The sequence below is a fragment of the Saimiri boliviensis genome, chromosome 8 (assembly GCF_048565385.1).
Source record: "Saimiri boliviensis isolate mSaiBol1 chromosome 8, mSaiBol1.pri, whole genome shotgun sequence".
In the NCBI taxonomy this organism is placed as follows: Eukaryota; Metazoa; Chordata; class Mammalia; order Primates; family Cebidae; genus Saimiri; species Saimiri boliviensis.
The window spans coordinates 63,622,945-63,644,149 of record NC_133456.1 but is presented as its reverse complement, the minus strand read 5'-3'; the positions used below and the strand labels follow the sequence as shown (position 1 = coordinate 63,644,149).

Here is a 21,205-nt window from a genome sequence, read left to right as displayed (position 1 = left end):
TTCGAATCCCAGCTCTGATATTATTAGCTTTGTTGCCTTGGGCTAGTCCTTAAATTTTCTGGACCTTCATGTTCTTGCCTGAAAAATGAGCACAACAGCTCCTATCTCATAAGTTAGGTGTGCTGATTTAAATGAGTCTGTGTGATGAAATTGCATGCATTTATTAAAATCAGTGAGTCATATCTGTGTCTATTGGAGGAGTGGGCTGGTTCGTAATGTGCTGTTTCATTTCATTGTCCCCCCAACACTACAATAACAGTACCGTTCTCATTTTACAAGTGACACCACTGAGACTCGGGGTGAGTGCCTTCTCAGAGGTCACACAGCTGACCATGGCGGATAACAGGATTCGCATCCACATCTGGTTCTGTGTGCTCTCCTTTATGCCACATTTCTGTCCAGCCAGATCCCATGCAAGTGGACAGCTGTAGCCTCATTAAAGTTGTTGGAGCCTTATTAAGTGAGCAAGTGTATACAAAACTGTGTATGTATATAAACAATAATCATAAAAATATTTGGCCAATTATATATATATATGAATTTTGTTATAAAAAATTATTTTCGTTAGTATAGGTATAGGAAATAATGAGAATGTACACACAGCATGTTGCCAGCGGTGGCCTATCTTGGCGAGTGGAGTGACTTCTGAGATTTTTTTTAACTATAATGTATAGTTTATTTTCTTTAAAAGAAATCTTTTATTCAATGCACCATCCCCCAAGTTAAAATATTATGCAGAGTTGCCTTAATCATTGAAACAATAGATATTTTAAAATGAAAAAAAACGAATTTCCACCTGCCTTCCTATCCTTTTCATCTTCCCATTCCCTGAGGTAAGCAGTTTGCGGCCCAGCATAAAGCCTTCCATAGCCTTCTTCATGATGATACAAAATAGAAACACATGTACACATATGGGATGTCAGTTTTTCTTTTCTTTTTTGAGACAGGGTCTCATTCTATCACCCAGGCTGGAGTGCAGTGGTATGATCTTGGCCCGCTGCAGCCTCAACCTCCTGGGCTCAAGTGATCCTCCCACATCAGCCTGCTGGGTAGCTGGGACCACAGGCACATGCCACCATGCACAACTAATTTCTTTTTTTTTTTTTTTTTTTTTGTAGCGATGGGGTTTTGCCATGTTACTCAGGCTGTTCTTGAACTCCTGAGCTCAGGCCATCTGCCTGCCCTGGGCTCCCAGTGATGAGGTTATAGACGTGAGCCACCACTTACAGCTTTTTTTTTTTTTAAATCATTGTCTTTACACAGATGCAATCCTCCTGTGTTCATTTTCCAACATGTTTTCTGTAACAGCATATTGTGCCCATTCCTCCAGTAGATACAGATGTAACTTACTGGTTTTAATAAATGCATGCTGTTTTGTCATATAAATGTGACTGCACTTTATTCAATGACACTTCCATTGATAGAGCCTTAAATTGTTCTGCAGTTTTTGGACCTATAAACAGCACTGTAGTAATGTCCTACCTATTTCCTATAGTCCTGGGACTCAGACTCCAAGAAGTTGAGTGTATAATATACACTTATACAATTTTTTAAATTGTATTTTCCACAATAAGCAGATATTTCTTTACAATCAGAAAAGAAATCTTAAATATAATAAAAATGAAATCTTAAATAAAATATAAATAACTAAATCCCACATTCACAACCACACACAGACATACCCACACAAATTCCAAGGCTGGTTATTGAAAGATGTGTCTTCCAAAAGTAGAGGCACGTTTATTCAAAGACAAACATAACATGGTTGGGTGTATGTGTTCATAGCACGGGGAGTATTTAGTATGTTTTACAATAGGAGGAAAAATAAAATGCATCATAAGCAAACTATCAGTTCTCTTTGAGAGAAAGCTGCTCACACACACACACAGGTGATTCTTTCTATGAAAACTTCCAAAGGAATGTTGTTTATGCTTTTGCATAGGTCTTTTTTTGTGTAGGAGTAGATCTGAACTTTGGAAATTTACACTTGAGTAAACCTTGAACTCCAAAATACATCCCTCCTCCCCCAAAAGGGCGTTGTACTGAAATAAAATCTGTTCCTGGTTGCTTCTGGTATGTTATGTCAAAGTTGTTGACTGGATTCAGTAAAGGCAGCTGCACTGTATTTCAGAATTAGTATGAAGTAGATTTTATTGTTAAAAAGCAAGATATACTTGAAGCCACACTCTGGGAAAATAGCAGCAATAACAAAACATAGTCATTTAGGCAGAACGACTCAGCCACAGATGTCCAGAGAGGTATAGGAAGAGGTCCATATGCACTTTTTTAAGGCAAACTAGTCAAGGTTAAATAAAAGCGTAATTTTGAGTCCTTAGGCTGGATGTCAAGAAATTGCCTCACAGGTGAAACAGCCCCAGCCCCAGAAGAAGTTCTGTTGTTACTTGAGTCACTAAACCATTTGGATGGAGGCCAGAGCAGCCTTCTCCTCTTTATGTCAAGTTTCCATCTGTAGGAAATAGTGCCTGGTGACATCACAGGATCACTTTGAGTCAATGGTAAGGCATAGTGCAAAGAGTAATGGGAAACACTCTACACTTGAGAGAATTCTATAGAGCAGGGAATATGCTGGTGTGTTTGCCTCTCTGACAAAGCCAGCATGGCTGTGAGAGCCAGTTGCACAGCAGACAAGAGGCCTGCATTATCTCGAAGCTCAGATTCTTTGTGGTTTGGGGAAGACAGAACCCTGTAAGGATCTGATGAAAGTTATGGATCTTCATGCCAAAACTGCACATTCTCAGAGGCTCTCATCCCCTCTCCCTCTCACTTACACATACAATTTTATGGGACTTATAGACTCCTTGGGACCATTCATAAACCTCTGTTAAGAATTCTTAAGTTCTTTGCAGGGTCCTAGACAAAGCTGTGAAAATTGGTATTCTTCCTCAGTCAAGATCAACTCAATCCTAAAATGGATTTTCGTTTTTCAACTGAATAAATAAACACCCATAGGAGCACTTTACAGAATATGGAGACTTGAGGGTCTGAGGTACCAAGTAGCCATGGAAATGATAGGTGGAGACTTAAGGGGATGCGAAGGACCTTCTTTTCATGAGTTAAGTTCATCGTCTGATGGCTGCTTCAATGAGATTGGAAAGTTTTAAGTTTTTCTGTATAGGTCTGAAGGAGCTTAGTCTAAATATTATGATGTAAATATGACCACATATAAATATACACAGACACACACACATATATACACACACACATATACACACACACATACATATATATACATTCTGTCTCTGACTCTGTCTCCTCCTCTCTCTCTCTCTCTCTCTCTCTCTCTCTCTCTCCCCCCGCCTCCCTCCCTCCCTCCTTCCCTCCCTCTCCCCCCTCCCCCCCCATACTTAATAGAATAGATCCCATAGAGCAAACTTCAACAATAGTGCAGTAATTTACAAAATACCCTGAGTTTCACCCTTATTGCAGTCAGATCCTCAGTGGCAGACTTCTAACTTCTCTCAGAGTGAAATTCACTCTTACACAGGGGCAATTTGCAGTGTACCACATTCAGAAAAGCTGGTTAAAGTGTAGTCTCTGTCGTTTACAAATTTGGGCTAATTCTCAACACCTATCCACCTCCATGTTCTCATCCAAAATATGGAAATCATAGTAGCACTTTCAAAATAAGCTTGTTGAAATTTGTAAATAAAAAAACTTAAGTGTTTATGTGGGCCTTGGCACATCTAACACACTAAATAACTGGTAACTCAAATTGATTACTCTTTATGATTATCTAGCAGTAGCTGTTTATTGGTCTTAGACCACATAGAGTAGGACTGCCTTTTATCTATTTGGGTTGCTATAATAAAATATGTTAAACTGGGTAATTTATAAGGAACAGAAATTTAATGTTGATAGTTCTTGAGGCTGGGAAGTCCAAGGTCAAGGTGCTGACATATTCAATGTTTAGAAAGCCTCTCTGCATCAAAGATGGTGCCTTATTGTTTTATCCTCACATGGCGAAATAGCCAAGGGAGCTTCCTGGAGTCTCTTTTAAAAGGGCACTAATCCTAGTCCCCTCATGACTTAATCACCTCCTAAAGACCCCGGAGCTGTGTGCTCTGGAGAGAGCACTATCAAAGACATCCCACAGAAGGGAGCTTTCGGGAGGGACACGAGTCTAGGCTGCATTTCTCCTCTCTCCCTTGGTTTTCCTCTGCTGTGCCGCACTGACTGATCCCAGCTAGAAGCCAGGGAGTAAGGGAGACCAGGGAATCTTTCTATACAGGATATCCTCACTGGAGACAGAGGGAAGGTGGAAAAAGGGGAGCTCTCTAGTAGGAGGAGGAAATGAGATACAGCCCACGATGCACTTCGCATGGATTCCTCCAGTACCAAGGGCTCTTGCTTTTATAAATCCTAGTCATCACAAACATCTGTATCTCTTATTACATATGGAGTTGCAATGTAAAACATAAGTGGGTAAAGGAAACATGAGCAGAACTTTCCATAGAAATCCACTCACAGCAGAAGCTAGTCATGTAAGGGTTTCTCATCCCTTGAGTTGATCAAGCTTTCCTCTAGATTCATCTTTCTGAAAAGTTGCTTTTGGAAAGACATACTAAGCTCTCAATTTGGGTTTGAAAGCAGGGAAAAACCCTCTTTGCTAGAATGAATGAATGAAAATTGACCTCTTAGAGAATGATTCATCAACCATGCGTGAGTGAGTGACTCCGTTTAGAAACGTATTAATTTAGTCCTGTCCCAAAACATCACATCACATCACATGGCAGATTAAGGTCAGCAAAAATGAGTGTTTTGACAACCCTGCAATCAGTGCTAATAGAGGCATTAAAAATAAGTGTCTTGAGAATGTGAGTTGTACTTGATTTAATGTGATTTTTTTAAACTTATTCTATTTTGGTCTCATCATTCTTTCTTCCGAAATTTCACTTATCTCTTAAGACTTTGACTTCTTTATCTGTAACTCTAAATGTATAGTAACACAACACCAACAAGATGACAATTCTGTAACATCCCACTTTTTTTAGCACACAGGATATTCGTGTCTATTAACAAGTGTATTTAGGCAGTGAGTTCAATCATACAAAATTGAAAAAGGCAAAAGTTTGATGATTTCACCAGGCTCTTTAAGAAACTTGTGTTTGTTTGGTGGTAATACTTGTCTTAAAAAGATACATTTCTGAGTATTTGGGGTGGACTTAGAATTCTACTTTCGTCACCCTGAAAACTTGTTTCTCTGCCTTTTTATAGTTGGGATCACTGATTTTTTTATTCCGAAAGAAAAAGTACATGTAAGGTCCCTGCTAAAGTCAGGCTATGGCCTTCTTCTTTGGCACACTGGAACCTAGAAACACTAGCAGTTGTCTTGACTTGTAGATTGACTGTGGGACCCAGTGCAACTTAGGTCTTGAGGACACCGTTTTGCTCAGCCTATGTCACGTGTATAGGTATCAGCTTTAGATCAGCTTTAGTTTTGGATGGCTTTGGGTAACAACTTAGGTATCAGCTTTAGATCAGCTTTAGTTTTGGATGGCTTTGGGTAACAACTCTAATCATATGTGTAAACTGTGTTATTTTAATCCATCTCATTTAGACACTATTCTCCCATCTTTAACACTGGATAGAGCTCATTTTCTCAATTTGGGGTAGGGGAGGGTAAAGAAAAGATGTTGGCAGAAAATAGGCAGCTCCCTAACCCTGTGTGTGTGTGTGTGTGTGTGTGTGTGTGTGTGCACGTGTGTAATTTCCTCCAAAGGACATACAGGGACTCCCTGCAGAATGACAGCAACATAATTGAAGATGATTTCACTTGATTTTTCTCTCCTTTTGTCCCTTTCTTGCCTCATCGCTCTGGCCCCCTTTTTCTTTCTTTCTATCATATTTCTCCTGAACTTTCAAATTATGTGACTCTTAAGTTTTGACAGTCAAATATACATTTGTTAAGAGGCTTACTGCTTAGGTAATATGCAAAAATTGGTTTGATCACCGTAAGGAATCATAGGAAAAATCTGAAGATTCAGGGAGCAGTTAATTCCGTCTCCTACTTGTCTAATGAGAAAACAGAGGCCTGCAGAGCTGAAGGACTTGTTCCCATTCCGTCATCTGATGGCTACAGAGCTGGGACTGGACCCAGTCTTTCTTTGCCCTTTCTACAATGCAATCCAGGTTCTTTCAAATGCCCTCCTCTTTCTCCTTCTGAACTTGTTTTTGAGACAGAATTTCACTCTGTCTCCCAGGCTGGAGTGCAGTGGCATCATCTCAGCTCAAGAATCTGTTGAACCTCTGCCTCCCAGGTTCAAGAGATTCTCCTGCCTCAGTCTCCCAGGTAACTGGGATAACAGGCACATGCCACCCCACCTGGCTAATTTTTTGCATTTTTAGTAGAGATGGGTTTTCACCATGTTGCCGAGGCTAGTCTCAATTTTCTGACCTTAAGTAATCTACCCACCTCTGCCTCCCAAAGTGTTGGGATTACAGGTGTGAGCCACCACACCCAGCCCTCTCCTGAGCTGTCTTGGTTAAGGTTCACATTTGCCGATAAGCAATTTATTTATTTATTTATTTATTTATTGCATATTAAGCCAAATTAAAAGGTATACTTTCATTTTTTATTGCATTTTAGGTTTTGGGGTACATGTGAAGAACATGCAAGATTGTTGCATAGGTACACACATGGCAGTGTGATGTGCTGCCTTCCTCCCCATCACCTATATCTGGCATTTCTCCCCATGCTATCTCTCCCCAGCTCCCCACCCCACCCCGCTATCCCTCCCCTATTTCCCCCCAACAGACCCCAGTGTGTAGTGCTCCCCTCCCTGTGTCCATGTGTTCTCATTGTTCAACACCTGCCTATGAGTGAGAACATGAGGCACAGTTTACAATAGCAGACACCTGGAACCAACCCAAATGTTCATCCATGGTAGACTGGACAGGGAAAATGTGGCACATATATACCATGGAATATTATGCAGCCATCAAAAATGAGTTCGTGTCCTTTGTAGGGACATGGATGAACCTGGAAACCATCATTCTCAGCAAACTGACACAAGCAATTTATTTTTTAAGCATGCCTCACATTTTTGTCCCAACTGCAAACATTACGAAGTTTGGTAGTTAACTTTCTATTCAATTTGACTGCTGTTTCTCACGTTTCTACTTCAGAAGGTCACTGTGTTTCAAATTCTGGGGGAATAAGATAAGGTGAGATGAGGATTCTTGGAGCAACTTCTTGTGTGGCAGTTCAATGAGCTCATGACACATGTTGGTTTGGAAAGATTTGCCTGGAAAATGGGCTCTCCAAGCCCACTGGGAGGGCTAAGGTGGTACAGTGGAGTCAGTCATGCAAAGATGGCTTTTCCAGGTTCCAGGCACCGATGTGAAGTGTGAGCACCACACATATTGTTTTTGCTCTATAGTTATTTGTGAACTTTCTCAAGAAGTATCTGTGTAATTACAAGCCCCTGTTGTTCTTTTTTGGTACAGTATAATACCATTTATGGTCATTGCTTTTTTAGGCAATTAAATTTATTAAATTACAGAAATACTAATTTTTGTGATAAACATGAAATCCTTTAGAGCTTGGAGATTTTCTGCTGTATTAACTTACTTTCTTATTTTTAAAAAACAAAACATCATTTTGCTCTCCTGTACCATACTTCGAAGAAATGACACCTTATCACAGCCCTTTGGTGAGCTGAGAAAGACAAAACTCGGTTATATTTGACAGCATGCCCCAGTAGGACTGTGCTATAAATAAAGGGATTGTTTAGCACAGAGCTGAACTGCCAGAGATGGAAAGGGGCTAGAAGGGAGTGGGGAGGGGATGCTGGATTTGTTGTAAAAAGCACCTTCTTATCTTTTAGGTTGAATCCGTACTGATTTCTGCCTCTTGGCTATTTTGCTGTATTAAAAGTGCTTATTTCCACTTTGGGAGGCTAAGCCAGGTGAGTCACTTCAGGTCAGTAGTTTGAGACCAGCCTGGCCAACATGGAGAAACCTCATCTCTACTAAAAATACAAAAATTAGCTGGGTATGGTTGTGGGCTCCTGTAATCCCAGTTACTCTGGAGGCCGAGGCAAAGAATTGCTTGAACCCGAGAGGCGGAGGTTGCAGTGAGCTGAGATTGCGCCACTGCACTCCAGCCTGGGTGACAGAGTGATACTCCGTCTTCCAGAAAAACAAAAGTGCTTGTTCCACTGAACTCATTGACTTCATTTCTGTTTTTAAAGAAGTCTTGTGAGGGGAGTGGCTAAGAAGGATTTCTCAGCTATACCAGCTCATTCTGCCTAATTAGCCTGGTCAAGTACTCAGTTTGGTTTTATCCTGGGGCAAGTTCTCTTGATGGTGAGAAGATTAGCAGTTAAGAGCCTCCAAGAGAGGGGTTAGAGTGTACTTAGAGGACAGCCTTTAGCTTTAGAAGATAATTGATGTTTGACATTTTTTCCCTTTATAGGCTGAGTGTCAAATATCGGATAGGGCTAGAGCCCCCTCATTAATCCTGACAACTGTTACTTCTCTCTGATGTTAGAATAAAGGGTATTTGCCCTTTTAATTTCAGGCCTTCTTGCCTCCTGCAAACTACTCACGTCCAGAGGATGTGCTAAGAAGCTAGCTGGATGCTCTTCCGGGCAGCTAGAACTTTGCATGGGTGGCAAGGCAAACTTGACCAGCTTATCTTGAATGGGATAGAAACACCCTTCTGTATTTGCTGTGAATTTTTTTAAAGTGTTAATGTTTAGACGGGGCACGGTGGCTCATGCCTGTAATCTTAGCACTTTGGGAGGCTGAGGTGGGCGGATCACTTGAGGTCAGGAGTTGAAGACCAGTCTGACCAACATGGAGAAACCCTGTCTCTACTAAAAATACAAAAAATTCACCAGGCATGGTGGCACATGCCTGTAATCCCAGCTACTTGGGAGGCTGAGGCAGGAGAATCGCTTGAACCCAGGAGGCGGAGGTTGCGGTGAGCTAAGATTACACCATTGCACCCCAGACTGGGCAACAAAAGCAAAATTCTGTCTCAAAAAAAAAAAAATGTTAATGTTTAGTACTCACTATGGTAAGGACCGTGTGTGTGTGTGTGTGTGTGTGTGTGTGTGTGTGTGTATTTGTGTGTTGTGTGTGTGTGGCTGTTTTTAAAGCCTGATAAAGTATTTTTGATGGACTTGCATAGATTTGGAAAAATGAAAACCATCTCTCACACTCCTCTTTTACCACTGAGGTATTCCCATAGAACAGGGGTTGGCAAACTTTTCCTGTAAAGAGCCAGGTGATAAATATTCAGCTTTAGGGGTCATACAGTCTCTGTTGTAGCCACTCAAGTCTGCCACTGTAGTGTGAAAGCAGTTATAGGCAATATGTAAATGGATGAGCATGGCTTTGTTCTAATAAAACTTTATTTAATAAAACAAGTGGTGGGCCAGATATGACCTGGAGGATGAGGTGTATGAACCTCTGCTAGGAAATTCTGCTGCTTAAATATAGCTCTGGGTTTGTGTCTGGATTTCATCTTAGAGGGTACTCTGCCCCTCACTTTGCCTCCTCATCTTTCCAGATGCCACATTGCAGATTGTCACTTGCTGCAGTCTGTAATAAGAACATATGATTCTGGGGTGCTTTTTATATACTGTGTCTTTCTCTGGCAACCGAAGGACCTGGAGATCTTGCCTAGCTGTTGATCTGCTCTGGGGTCCTACCTTAATATGTTCTGGGGTCCTGTCCTGCCAGAGAGGATCACTATAGGACCTCTAAGAGGCCTTTGGGACAGGTAAAACCGATCAGCATTTCGACAAGTCACCCCTGGTTTCCAGCCAACTATCAACAACCAACCTCTGTATCTTACTATAGGCTCCGAGATAAGCCTAATTCTGGCACACTTTTGTGGGACACAAAAGAGCTGAAAATCTCCCTTTTGCTAATGATCTGTGTGATATTGTCTCACTTTAATCTCAGCTCTCTAGCCTAACAGCTCCAGGAACTATCTTTTTAGAATTCCAGCTGTTTTTCCCAAGTTCCCCGTTAAACCTTTGAAATCCAAATGTTGTGTATCCTTAGGTTTCCCAAATGCAGGAGGGAATCTGCATTTTTTATTGAAAAAGGGAGGGGGCAGTCTTGCAAAATAAAGCTGCTCCCTCTGCCTTATCCCTCTTAGCTTGATGTGACTGTTTCTCTGAGTACCTGATTTGTCGCTGTCTCTGGACCATTCTGCTCCTTTTTTGTACTGCTGTTCCACGCTTGCAGTGATTCAGGTGTGCTTGGAACCGGGACGCAACCAACTGTGGTTGAGTTATATGCACCCTGACAGCTGGAATGTACAGTGTGATTTATGGGAGTTGTTCACACAGAGATCCCCAGATAGCTTGGTTTTCTGACATTCATGTGAAGTTTTGAGGTCCAGGGAAAAGGAATACACTCCAGGCAACCAATGGATGTTAATGGCATATCTAAGCACTGTGATGAATCGATCCAGGACTTTTTTATGTCAACTTAGAGTGTATTAGAATAGAACGCAACATTGGATTTCCATACAACTGAGTTAGCAGCTAGCAATTTAACCACATGAACTTTGTTACTTTGGAAGAGCTTTTTGAAATTTCTGAAAGAGGGATAAGAGAGGAAGAAAATCAGTCCATGTGACTACACATTAAATGGACCAAAACTTAGCAAATTCACAGCCTGGGCAAACAGATTTAATGGTTTATTTTTATTAATATTTTTACAATACAATTTGCAACAAGAATGACTTTGGATACCTCAATTCTGCCTATTCACTCCAGCTTCCTTTTCTTTAAAAGAAAGATACCAAACAAAATGATTTTTAAGACCTGTTTTTCATTGAGTCAAAATTTTGTTGACCCAAACCTAATTAGATTTCTAAAAATTGTCCTACTGTCCCTTGCTCAAGTACAAAATTGCCTAGGAAAATTTTCCTAAACACAGTCCCATGCTCCATTCTTTACCCTGCCCTCATATCCCAGCCCGAGGATTGGAGTGAGTGGAAAGTATATTCCTGTTTTTTTTTCAAAACAGTGCTTGGGACACATTTGTGACCACACTTGCACTGCCACTTCTGCTCTTTGGGTTCTGAGCAGCCGTCTTAGAGATCAACTCTTGGAGCAGTCTGTTGATGAGGTGAGGGCTGCCTGCTCAGGGGAGATAAAGGTAGAGGTCTCCAGGCTCTTCTCTGGGGGCAGGACTCTCACTCCGGCAGCTGCGGCTTTGATTGAAAAGGTATGTGGCCCTCTGGAGCTGACTTCAACCAAATGGCATTGGTCTTTGAAAAATGTACTTTAGCACAGCCCCTGTGGAACATGTTTACTTAAGGATTTTAACCCCGCTTAGAAGTGAGAATGTGACTACAGCTGGACTGCCCCTCACTGAAAGCATTTGCTACGAATGTGTCTTCTGCTAATATGTTTAAAGATCTGTAATGAAAACAGAGTCATTCTGAAATAAAAGTGCATTGACATAAAAAGCAGTAATGGTTGATGCTATCTGTTTTTTAAGATAAGGGTTTTGTCACAAAGGCACGATTTATGGTGGGAATACTGAGTAGCAGTAGTGTGGCAGGTGATAAATCACTTTTCTCACCACTGGATATTGAGAAAAAAAGAATACAAAGACCTTTTAAAAATAGGAAAAATAAAAGCACTTTAGGGCATGTAGTTTATGGAACACATAGTAGAGAAAGTACAGTAGGACTGAGATGGTGTGTATGTTGTTGACTGAAATGTTTTAGTCTCATTTGGAGGAAAACCATAGTTAAGATACATTTTTGTAAAACTGAATCTGGAAAAACTTAATCCACACACTGGACAGCAAAAATCATGCTTTTTAATGTAGGGCTTTCATGCGAGTTGAACAGGTAGCTATGATGATGATAAAAATTACGATCTTTCTCTTCTTTTTATCTTGTGCACAAGTTTTCTTGGGCCCACAGCCGGGTAGTCAGGAGCAAACAAAAGCAGACACATTTATAGGATGTTAAGGGCAAGAACAAAACTAGTACCTTAGAGATGTTTTGGGAGCCTCTTGGAAGACATGAGTCGAGGGAGTGGTTATAGAGCCTGGGGACCTCCTGAGCACCTCCATCATCCTCCTCTGTTCCCTGTGCTGGTGGAAACTTGATACTTTGCCACATGGTTGGGGCTCATACGGGCCACCACGGATGCTTCCTTGTATATGGTAAGGCTCTGCTCCCAGATCAGTCAAAATCAAGAGTTAGCCTTTGAGAAAACCTGCATCTAGGCTGCCGGTCAATTAGAGCAATAGATTATCTTAGAGAGGATTCCTTCTTTTTTAGAGGACTCCATGAATGCATAATTCCATCAGTAAGTGAGCATGTGGGTTAATGCCGCATTCATTACATGTCTGGGGATATGTCAGGTGCAGGTGTGAGGACTCCTGTGCCACATAGGATAACACCAAAAATCAATTCAAGAATTGTTTTCATATGCAGCCTTTAGTTTTTGGCCAGTACAGAAACAAGTGAAATATGCTTGTAATTAATGCCATAAAATAGCAATTCATGGTCTTGCATTTTGTTTATATTTGTCATCTCTTCTAGATGTGGGCCTCCTAAGATGGTCAGTCAGTATTCATTTGTTTCATCATTTGTTTTCTCACTCATTCATTTATTCATTCACTTGAGAAGTACTTGAGACCTTCTACATGCCCATTGTTGTCCTTGGTGCCAATACACAGCAGAGTAGAAAACAGGAGTCCTGTCTTCATGCTGCTTAATCCTAGTAGGGCAGAGCCAGGCAATAAGTGATACCACATATATAATGTGTCAGTGGGGTAGTATACGTGCTTGGAAGAAAAATGAAGCAGGGTAAGAGAACAGAAAGTAATAGAAGGCTTAAGGCTGAAACGGCATCTTTTTCTCAGCCCCTCTCAGGTATCACTGTCACCCAACTCCTCTCTGCCACCTGCCTTTTATTCTGAAAACAGCCTTGAGAGGGGGCAAGCAGGACTGTCATTTTCATTTACAGATGATGAAACTCAGGCACAGTGTTTAAGAGATGGCCAAGATGACACAGCAGGTAGATGTCAGGTCACTTAGAGCCCCTGTTCTCAACCCCTCGAGAGTTCCTTCTGTTCACCATTGCCAGCCCTAGTCCAGCCCAGCACCTGGCACTTTGGCCAGGGGTAGGCTCAGTGAGTCAATGTTTGAACTGAGGTTCTGTGCTAAGCACTGGGAAGGAAGAGAAAGGTAACCTCAGGTCCTGCATGGAGAAGACCCCAAACTAATCAGGAGTGCGCCTGGGAACACCCTGCCAAAGGGCTGAGGTTTGGCACGGGGCTGTCTGTCCGCTGTGTCTGTCTATATATGTGTGTGTGCGGGTGTGGGGGTGGGAGGCTTCTGAGAAAGCTTCACTGAGGAGCAGCTGATCTCACTGCAGAGAAGAAAAGGCATTCTGTGCAGTGGAAATTGTCAGTGTAGAAGCCTTGGGGCTTGAAAGAACGTGACATGCAAGAGACAGGAAATATGTACTCTTGTACAGGTATGCGGCACACGTGTGGCCCCCTTCCTCCCAGCCTCCTCACTAAAGATTGTTAACCTGCTTATTCTGGTTCACCTGAGGCTGTTTTGAGACAATCTCAGAATCTCAGTCTTCATTTCATACGACATTCTTCGGGCTCCTCTTGTTCATCTCTACAGACTGAAGTATTTATGAAGGACCTTCAGAAATCTGATTCCTCCTGATGAATCAAAGAGTAAAGAAGAATTGAACATGATTAACCAGGTGAGGCAATGTGATGAATAGGGGTGTGTTATTTGGAATAGGTGAGCTAGGTTCAAAGTTCAGCTGCAGCACTTACCTTGGGCCAGTTATTTTACTTCATAGGACCTCAGTTTTGTCATCTAGAAATGGGAATAATGATACCTACCTCCTGAGAGATAAAGAGCAGAACAAGAATTTCAGCAAGGCCCTATCGTTTCAGTTATCCTTCCCCTGCTACAGTGCAAATCTTTTTTAAAAACTGTAGGTCTGGCTTCCACTAATCAAATAGAAACAGAACATAAACTTGGGTCTCTGTGTTGCCCTGAGATGTGAGTATCACCTGTTTTAATCTCAGGATTTTACTTTCCTCCTCGTACTGTGGCTGATTATTTAATATTTAGGTAATCGTGTATCAAATATCATGTATTAGAAGTAGGGCTATAAAAAGGGTATGCCGCAAACAGTTTGGTTGTTGGCCAGCAAGTCCCAAGCTGCCTCTGCTGCCATGTGCTACCATATCAAATGAGTTGCCTGGGAATCCCCTGCTGATATCGGTCTGTCTCAATGTGGGTGATATTTGGAAGGTCGTTTTGGTGTGGATCTGTGTTGATCATTATAGTAATGACATGCATTTACCACAGTTCTGTAGGAGAGTGACTCTCAGCTGGGGTTTAGCTACAGAGCCCTTTGGATCTCCAGGTATCTCAAAGGCTGTAAAACTTCTCAAGTCAAAACTAGTTTTAATTTTACTGCTTCAGAGATGCAGTATGAAACATATGACAGCAATGAGTGTCTATTTTTGTAGCAACTCAAGCCTCCAACTTTTTTAAGGAAAAATTTATAATAAAGGTACATAATTGTTTGTGGGGCTTTTAACCTTGATTAAAAAAAAAAAAAAAACTTTCCTGTTCATTATCGTATCTAGCTCTGGGGAGATGGAGGGTTAGTGATGATCTGCACCATTTTACAGGTGAGATCCCTGAGGTGGCTTGTGGCTTTGGTCCAAGAAGCCATTTATTTTTGACTCCTGGCTTCATATGGCTCCTCTCTTGGCTGGCTCCTTCTTATCCCTAAACCCCTATCTTTGTAGCTTGTCTGCTACCTATCAAAAGAAGTTGTACCTGATTTCTCTGTTGGAAGTTAAACCATTTTTCCCACCTTTGGTTTCCCTTCAACCCCTTATTTATTTCATTATTGCATTAGCCACTAGTTTTATTTCTTATTCTTTATTAGGTTTTTCAACTATAATTTTATTGATTAGTCTGTCTCCAGCATTAGAACAAAAACACATAAACTCCATGAAGGCAAGGACCCCATCGTTGTATTTTTGTTGCTCTAGGGAAGTGCCTGACACACCAGACACCCTTTGTTAATGTTTTTGGAAGGGAGATAGAAGCTAAGTTTTCTTAGTTAATGTTTTTGGAAGGGGGATAGAAGCTAAGCTGAACATGAGTGCCCATGTTCCAGCAGCACAAAGTAGATGGGAGGAAGGCTGTTTGAGGTATGAGAATTACTATAAAAGGGCATTTTTACAAATGAACCAGTTTTATACTTCAATATGTGTAGAGTTTTCTGAATCATGTTTGGCAGATAAATAAGACTTGCTTTGGGGGGGAATTTTTTTTTTTTAATTCAGTGGACTTTGAATTATAAGGAATTCCAATGCTTGTTCTTGTTCTGCTTGAGTAGAATTGATAAAATCTGTTAATCATCAGTTTTGCTTTAAACCCTTGAGGAATTTTTAAACTTTGGAAACTCAGGTCATAATTTTGAACTTCTATTTCTGATAACGTACATGGCATTTAAAAAAAATATTCTTAGGCCGGGCGCGGTGGCTCAAGCCTGTAATCCCAGCACTTTGGGAGGCCAAGGCGGGTGGATCACGAGGTCGAGAGATCGAGACCATCCTGGTCAACATGGTGAAACCCCGTCTCTCCTAAAAATACAAAAAATTAGCTGGGCATGGTGGCGCTTGCCTGTAATCCCAGCTACTCAGGAGGCTGAGGCAGGAGAATTGCTTGAACCCAGGAGGCGGAGGTTGCGGTGAGCCGAGATCGCGCCATTGCACTCCAGCCTGGGTAACAAGAGCGAAACTCCGTCTCCAAAAAAAAAATATATATATATATTCTTTTGTTACTAATTTTTAAAGCCTTCTCATATTCATATATAGTTTGAAAGTCTTGTTCCTATAACCCCATTTTACAGATTGTAGACTACAACATGTGGAAATAATTAAGACATTGTCTGCTCAATGTGGAAGTATCCAGGAAGGTTATAAAAAGCTCCAGGAAGGATAGATGTCCATGTTGATCAAACTACCAGATTCTTAAAACATGTTGTTTTTACATCATGCCATATGGGTAAACCAGAACAATTCTGTTCTGGATGACTTTTTGGAGGACATGCCTAATAACAGCTAGGTTTTTCTCTTACAGTTTTCCACTGGTCCAACTCTATTACTTTAAATATTTGGAGCTACAAGTAATAGAGATTTCAAATCCAAACAGGTTCAACATGTTATTTTAGGTACAAGGACAGGTGATTCCCAGGTTAGTGAGTTGAGTAGCTGAGTGGCCTTGTCAAAGATCCAAGTTGTTTGTGGTCATCCTTAGCGTGTTGGAGTAGTCTCCTCATGGTCAAAATACGGCTGATACAGGCTCAGGCATTACGTCGAGACATGACAGTCTCCAGAGACACCAGAAAGACATCGTTTTCTTGTCTCTGTAGGTGTGAAGAAAGCTTTCCAAGAAGCCCTAGGCTAGACTGCCCTTTGTCAGTGGTTTGCTGGACAGAATGAGTCACACTACTAATAGTACTGTGGGCCATAAATTACTGTGAATGGCTTGGACCAATTGGGATTTATGCACTTTCTCTGAGGGCAAATAAAATATGAGTCACGCCATCAAAGGAAAGGTAGCAAAGAGATGAGTAGGCAGTAAGTTAGCATTGCCGTACCAGATTCATCCTACTGGAAGCCCCTTTCTGGATACTTTTTTTGCTCTCAAATAATGAGCATTTGACAAAATCAGAACAAAGAGGTGGTTCTTTTGATGCAGAGTTCCTTCCATAAATTCAAATTTTCCTTCTGAATTTCCTAGGAGAATATCATGGATAAAGACTTCTCTTCACTATTTTCTCTTACGGGTTGTGCTCACAGTTCATGTGACTATTTTGAGAAAATTATCATTGCATTTTAATCTGAAGAGTTGTGAGCCTGCCTGTTTATCACTTGAGATTTTCTACAGTCCTTGTGCTAGAGAAAGTATCATTTTGTGTAAACTAGGAAAAGAAATTCGTTCAAGTAAGTCTAACTGCAAAGTTGCTGAATCAAGATATCCCTTTCTCTCTCACACAACAAAAATTTAAAATATGATTTAAAATTGTCAAACAGTGATCCTGTTACATCTGGAAATTTCAGGTTTTTACTCCCTTGTCTTTTTTCCTAATAACCAGAATGCTCTGGATATTCAGGCTTTCAGCTGTTTGACTTTGCTGGAGATAAGAAAAGGTATCCTGTTTATTTCACTTTTCTCAGATGTGACTAATTTCTTTGACATAAAAATCCTTATCTCACAGACTAAGCCTCAGGAATTGGTTTGAAGAATGAAGACAAACCTGGCTTTTATGAGAATAGGAATTTTTAAAATTGGAAACATAGTTTTTAACAGAGAGTCAGGTTGGAAAGTGGTAGGATTTGTCCCAACTTCCCAGGACATGGTGGAAGGTGAAATAAGACTACAGATTTATGAGCCCGATCCTTAGAGACAACATTCAGAAATATGAACTGTCAGTTCATTCAACTTTCTCTCTTTTTCAGATGAGGAGATGTAGGCCTAGAGAGATTAAGTGACTTAAGCACTTCCATTAATTTTTGGTGGATATAATATGTCCCTAAAGCACTGAAGAACGGGGAGTGTATATACAGTGTTGTATAGTGCTGTGATGTCTAATATTCTGTATACAGTTACCTTAACATTCTGTACTTTGGTAACTTTGATAATGCAGATATAGAAACTGGTAGTAATGGTGGTAATGATGATGAGGATGACCATGAAAATCATAATTTATTGAGCACTTACTGTATGCTGGGCAGAATGTTTATAGCTTTACGGCTATAACACAATAATTATATGATCGCCCCATTTTACAGATGAAGAAAGTGAAGTTTAGAGGTTAGGCTTGCCTAGTGTCACACAGCTGGAAGTAGCAGAGTTAGCATTCTAGCTCATATTTGCCTGATTTCAGAGCCTGAAGTCTAAATTATGAGGCTTACCACTAATTACCAGGGAGGGAGAGGGTAGTGTTTATGATGCTGAGAAGAAAAGTTCCTGAGTGGCATCAGGAATGACTTGGAAAAGTGAAAAGCCCTAAGAAGGATAAGACCATCCAGTGGGCATAGGGGATTGTGTAGATCAGGTGAAAATTGGAGCTGCCTCTTCAACCTACAAGAGAAAGTGCAGGGCAGAAAAGAAACCTCAAGAAAAGGGGTTGAGCTTTGAGAGGAGAAGTTGGCTACAGGTGCTGAAACGGCTGATGGAATGTAGATGGGGCAGAGGTTGAGATCCTGGCCCCGCCATGTCACACACCCCAAATTGAGGCCACATGGCTGTCAGTGAAAACAGACCCAGGTGCTAGTTTCAATAAAAGGTGGGACAAGGACACAAAGAAAGGTAGGGTGGGCAGAAAACAGCTAAGGTCTCAATAGCTCTGCAAAGTAGGCACATGGCTCCCAGGATTAGCAAACACATTTTCCATGAGAAGACAGAATTTTCTAGATGTTAAGTGACTCATCTAAATCATTCAGCTGAGATTGTCAGTCCCCATCTTTGGGGTATGTGGTGTAGAGTTACACAGATTTGGCTACAGAAAGCATGACTTGGGCAGAGAGAACTAGAGGAGCCAGGAAGAGGGCAGAATAGGCACAGCCTCTAACTCAGCAACTGTGCTCACGGCAGCCCAGAAACCCAGGGGAGAACATAGGTATGCAGGGTGGTTGCATGTTCATGATCATAATTACGCTAATACTCAATAACAGAGAGATTACCTTGTGGTTATGAACCTGGGCTCTGGAGCCAGCCTGCTTCAAGTTCTGCCTCTGCATCTTCTCGCTGGGTTACCTCTATTAGTTTGTTTTCCCTCTCTTGGCCTCGGTTGCTTCTTGCAAAATTGGAATAATAATTGTACCTCATAGGATGTTGTAAGAGTTCATTAAGCATGTAGAACAGGAGTCAGAAACCTTTTCTATTAAGGACCCAATAGTAAATATTTTTGGCATTTATGGCCATATCGTCTCTGTCACGACTATTTAATTCTGCCTTAAGTTGGTAGAAAATTCAGGCATTTCAAAAAACTGTCTGCCGAAGGAGACTGGCAAAGGCCCATAGCAGGCAAATGTCTCTTGATTTATAAGTGAAATTGTATAAAATAGGAGCCATACAAATTAGACTTCTGATTCCAAATTATCAACGCAATCATGCAGAAAACAGACAACTTTTAAAAAATGTATAAAGTTTTTAGTCTATGTAAAGGTGATTATAAGAGGCATGTTCCTTCTACAGTTCTGTTTAACTTTCTCCTAAACACTGCTTTTGATTTATCCAGCTCATCCATCTTTTTTTTAAATAGAAAATATAATTTGTCAAGTTGCAGCCCATGGTTAAATAAGTATCACCAGAAAGTCTGAAAATGTATTTTCCATTTACAGGAAAAAGGGTTAAGCTGACTTAGAAATGTTTTATGTTGACAGTATCACTTAAAGGAGATACACTTCATTCTTAATGTGGGACGTAACTGAGAAGTGTATTTTGGAATCATTTCTGGTAAAGAGTTATCTTGTCCTTTCCCAAAATTAAAAAGAGGAAGAAAAGCAAATGAAGTACAAAAGCCTTGTTGCTGTGCTATCTATTCAGGCTTTAATGGTGGGATGGGGGTGGGGCCCATATGCATCCATTGTACCCCAAATTATATAAGCTTCGGAAGCATTTGCGCTAAATGAAGGCTGTAGATGGCGTGCTTTTAATGGGGCTGACTTTGGTAAATACAGATTTGTGGGTGGGAGGATGGTTTTGTGACACAGATTCTCCAAAAGCAAAGTGAGGACCGAGTAATGATATACTTTGTGTGTAGTTTACAGGGAATGGAGACATTTTTGTTTATTCTTTTAAAGGGACTCTAGAAACCACATCTAATTTCAGTCTAATGAAATACCTCCCAATGCCAGGAGTTTTTTGGGTCAGTTTCCTAGGAGAGGCATCTCATGCCCATCTTGTACTGGTTGTCCTATGTACAAAACACTGTTTATATTTACACTCACCTACTAGATTTATTTTTTATCTTTGACCCTGTTGATGTTAATGATATTCTTGTGATTCTTTTGATCTGTTGGACATTAGTGTATTATGGGTCAGATAGCTCCCACTATATGCAATAGAGAGAGGTGGGGAGAGAATACTGAGATGTCAGTTCACACATCTCTATATATGTGAGTATCATGGAAATTTAGGCTGTTCTATTCCATTTTAGAAACTATAAATCAAATCAGATCAAAAGATGGTTTTTGACCAGAATTTATAAATTTCATAGTGAGTGTTGGCACTGAAATTTAAGGAGCAGATGTTATCTTCTCGAAATTCAGGAAGCTCACATGAATTCTTAATGAAAAACAAACAACTTTTCCAGAAAAAAAAAAAGATGACTTGGATTTCTCTGTGATGTTAATTGTACCAAGTTATGATTATGTGTTTCAAATCACTGTAAAAATTGGGGAAAGAGGTTTTTTAAAAAAAAAAAAAAAAAAAGTTTGCTTGTCTGGGAATTGAGACACGGAATTTCAGGAGTTCTGGCCCAAACACGTGCCTCAGAAAATGGGACAGACAAGTGCACCAGCATCCGCATGTGAGGATCCGCATGCGAAGATGCACGTGAAGACCACAGCTTTCTTTCCTGTTCTCACCGTGCAAGTGCATCATTTTTCAACAGTAGTTCAGTTCAGCCTTTTTTAGATAATAGCCTTGCAAGTGAGCAGACTAGCAAAGTCAGATGCTGAGAAATAAAGCTTCCGTGCTTACGCATCCAAATGATTAGGATACACCTGAGATGTCTCTCTTAGTGAACAGAAACATCACTGGAAGCCCTAGACCTCTGAGGCACCCCAGCTTTCCCTGGTAAGTACACGAACCTATTCCCTTCTTGACATGCTATGGAATCAGCTGGAATGCTCATCTCATTGTAGCCACTAGTCAGAAATGCAGCTTGCTCTGGTCACAGCAGTAGTGATAGATAACGTATGGGAGTTTAAGAGTGGATGAACCCTAATGGTTAAAAGGTTGGCAGCTTTCAGAATGTTTGCCACTTCTCTTTAAAAGCAGCTCCCCCAGAGCAGTTTGGCAAATGTAAAGACAAAACAGTTAAAATGCTTGCAGCTCTGGGATTTTAAATCACAAACAAATTGTGTATCTTATTCAACCATACAGTAGATCAATGAGAAGTAAATC

General features: G+C 40.8%; 1 protein-coding gene across 3 annotated transcripts in view; it reads left to right on the top strand.

Annotated features, from left to right (window-relative positions):
* PDZRN3 (PDZ domain containing ring finger 3) overlaps positions 1 to 21,205 on the top strand; it is a 239,860-nt gene that overhangs the window by 42,281 nt on the left and 176,374 nt on the right. Inside the window, exon 1 of one of the 3 annotated variants that reach the window (XM_074404558.1) lies at positions 3,350 to 13,733. The exons of 1 other annotated variant lie outside the window; for it this stretch is intronic. In XM_074404558.1, coding sequence (XP_074260659.1) covers positions 13,722 to 13,733 — 12 coding nt within the window. In that variant the 5' untranslated portion in view covers positions 3,350 to 13,721. Of the gene's footprint in view, positions 1 to 3,349; positions 20,876 to 21,205 lie in introns of those variants that run through there. One more of the 3 variants, XM_039477404.2, reaches the window with a different exon arrangement.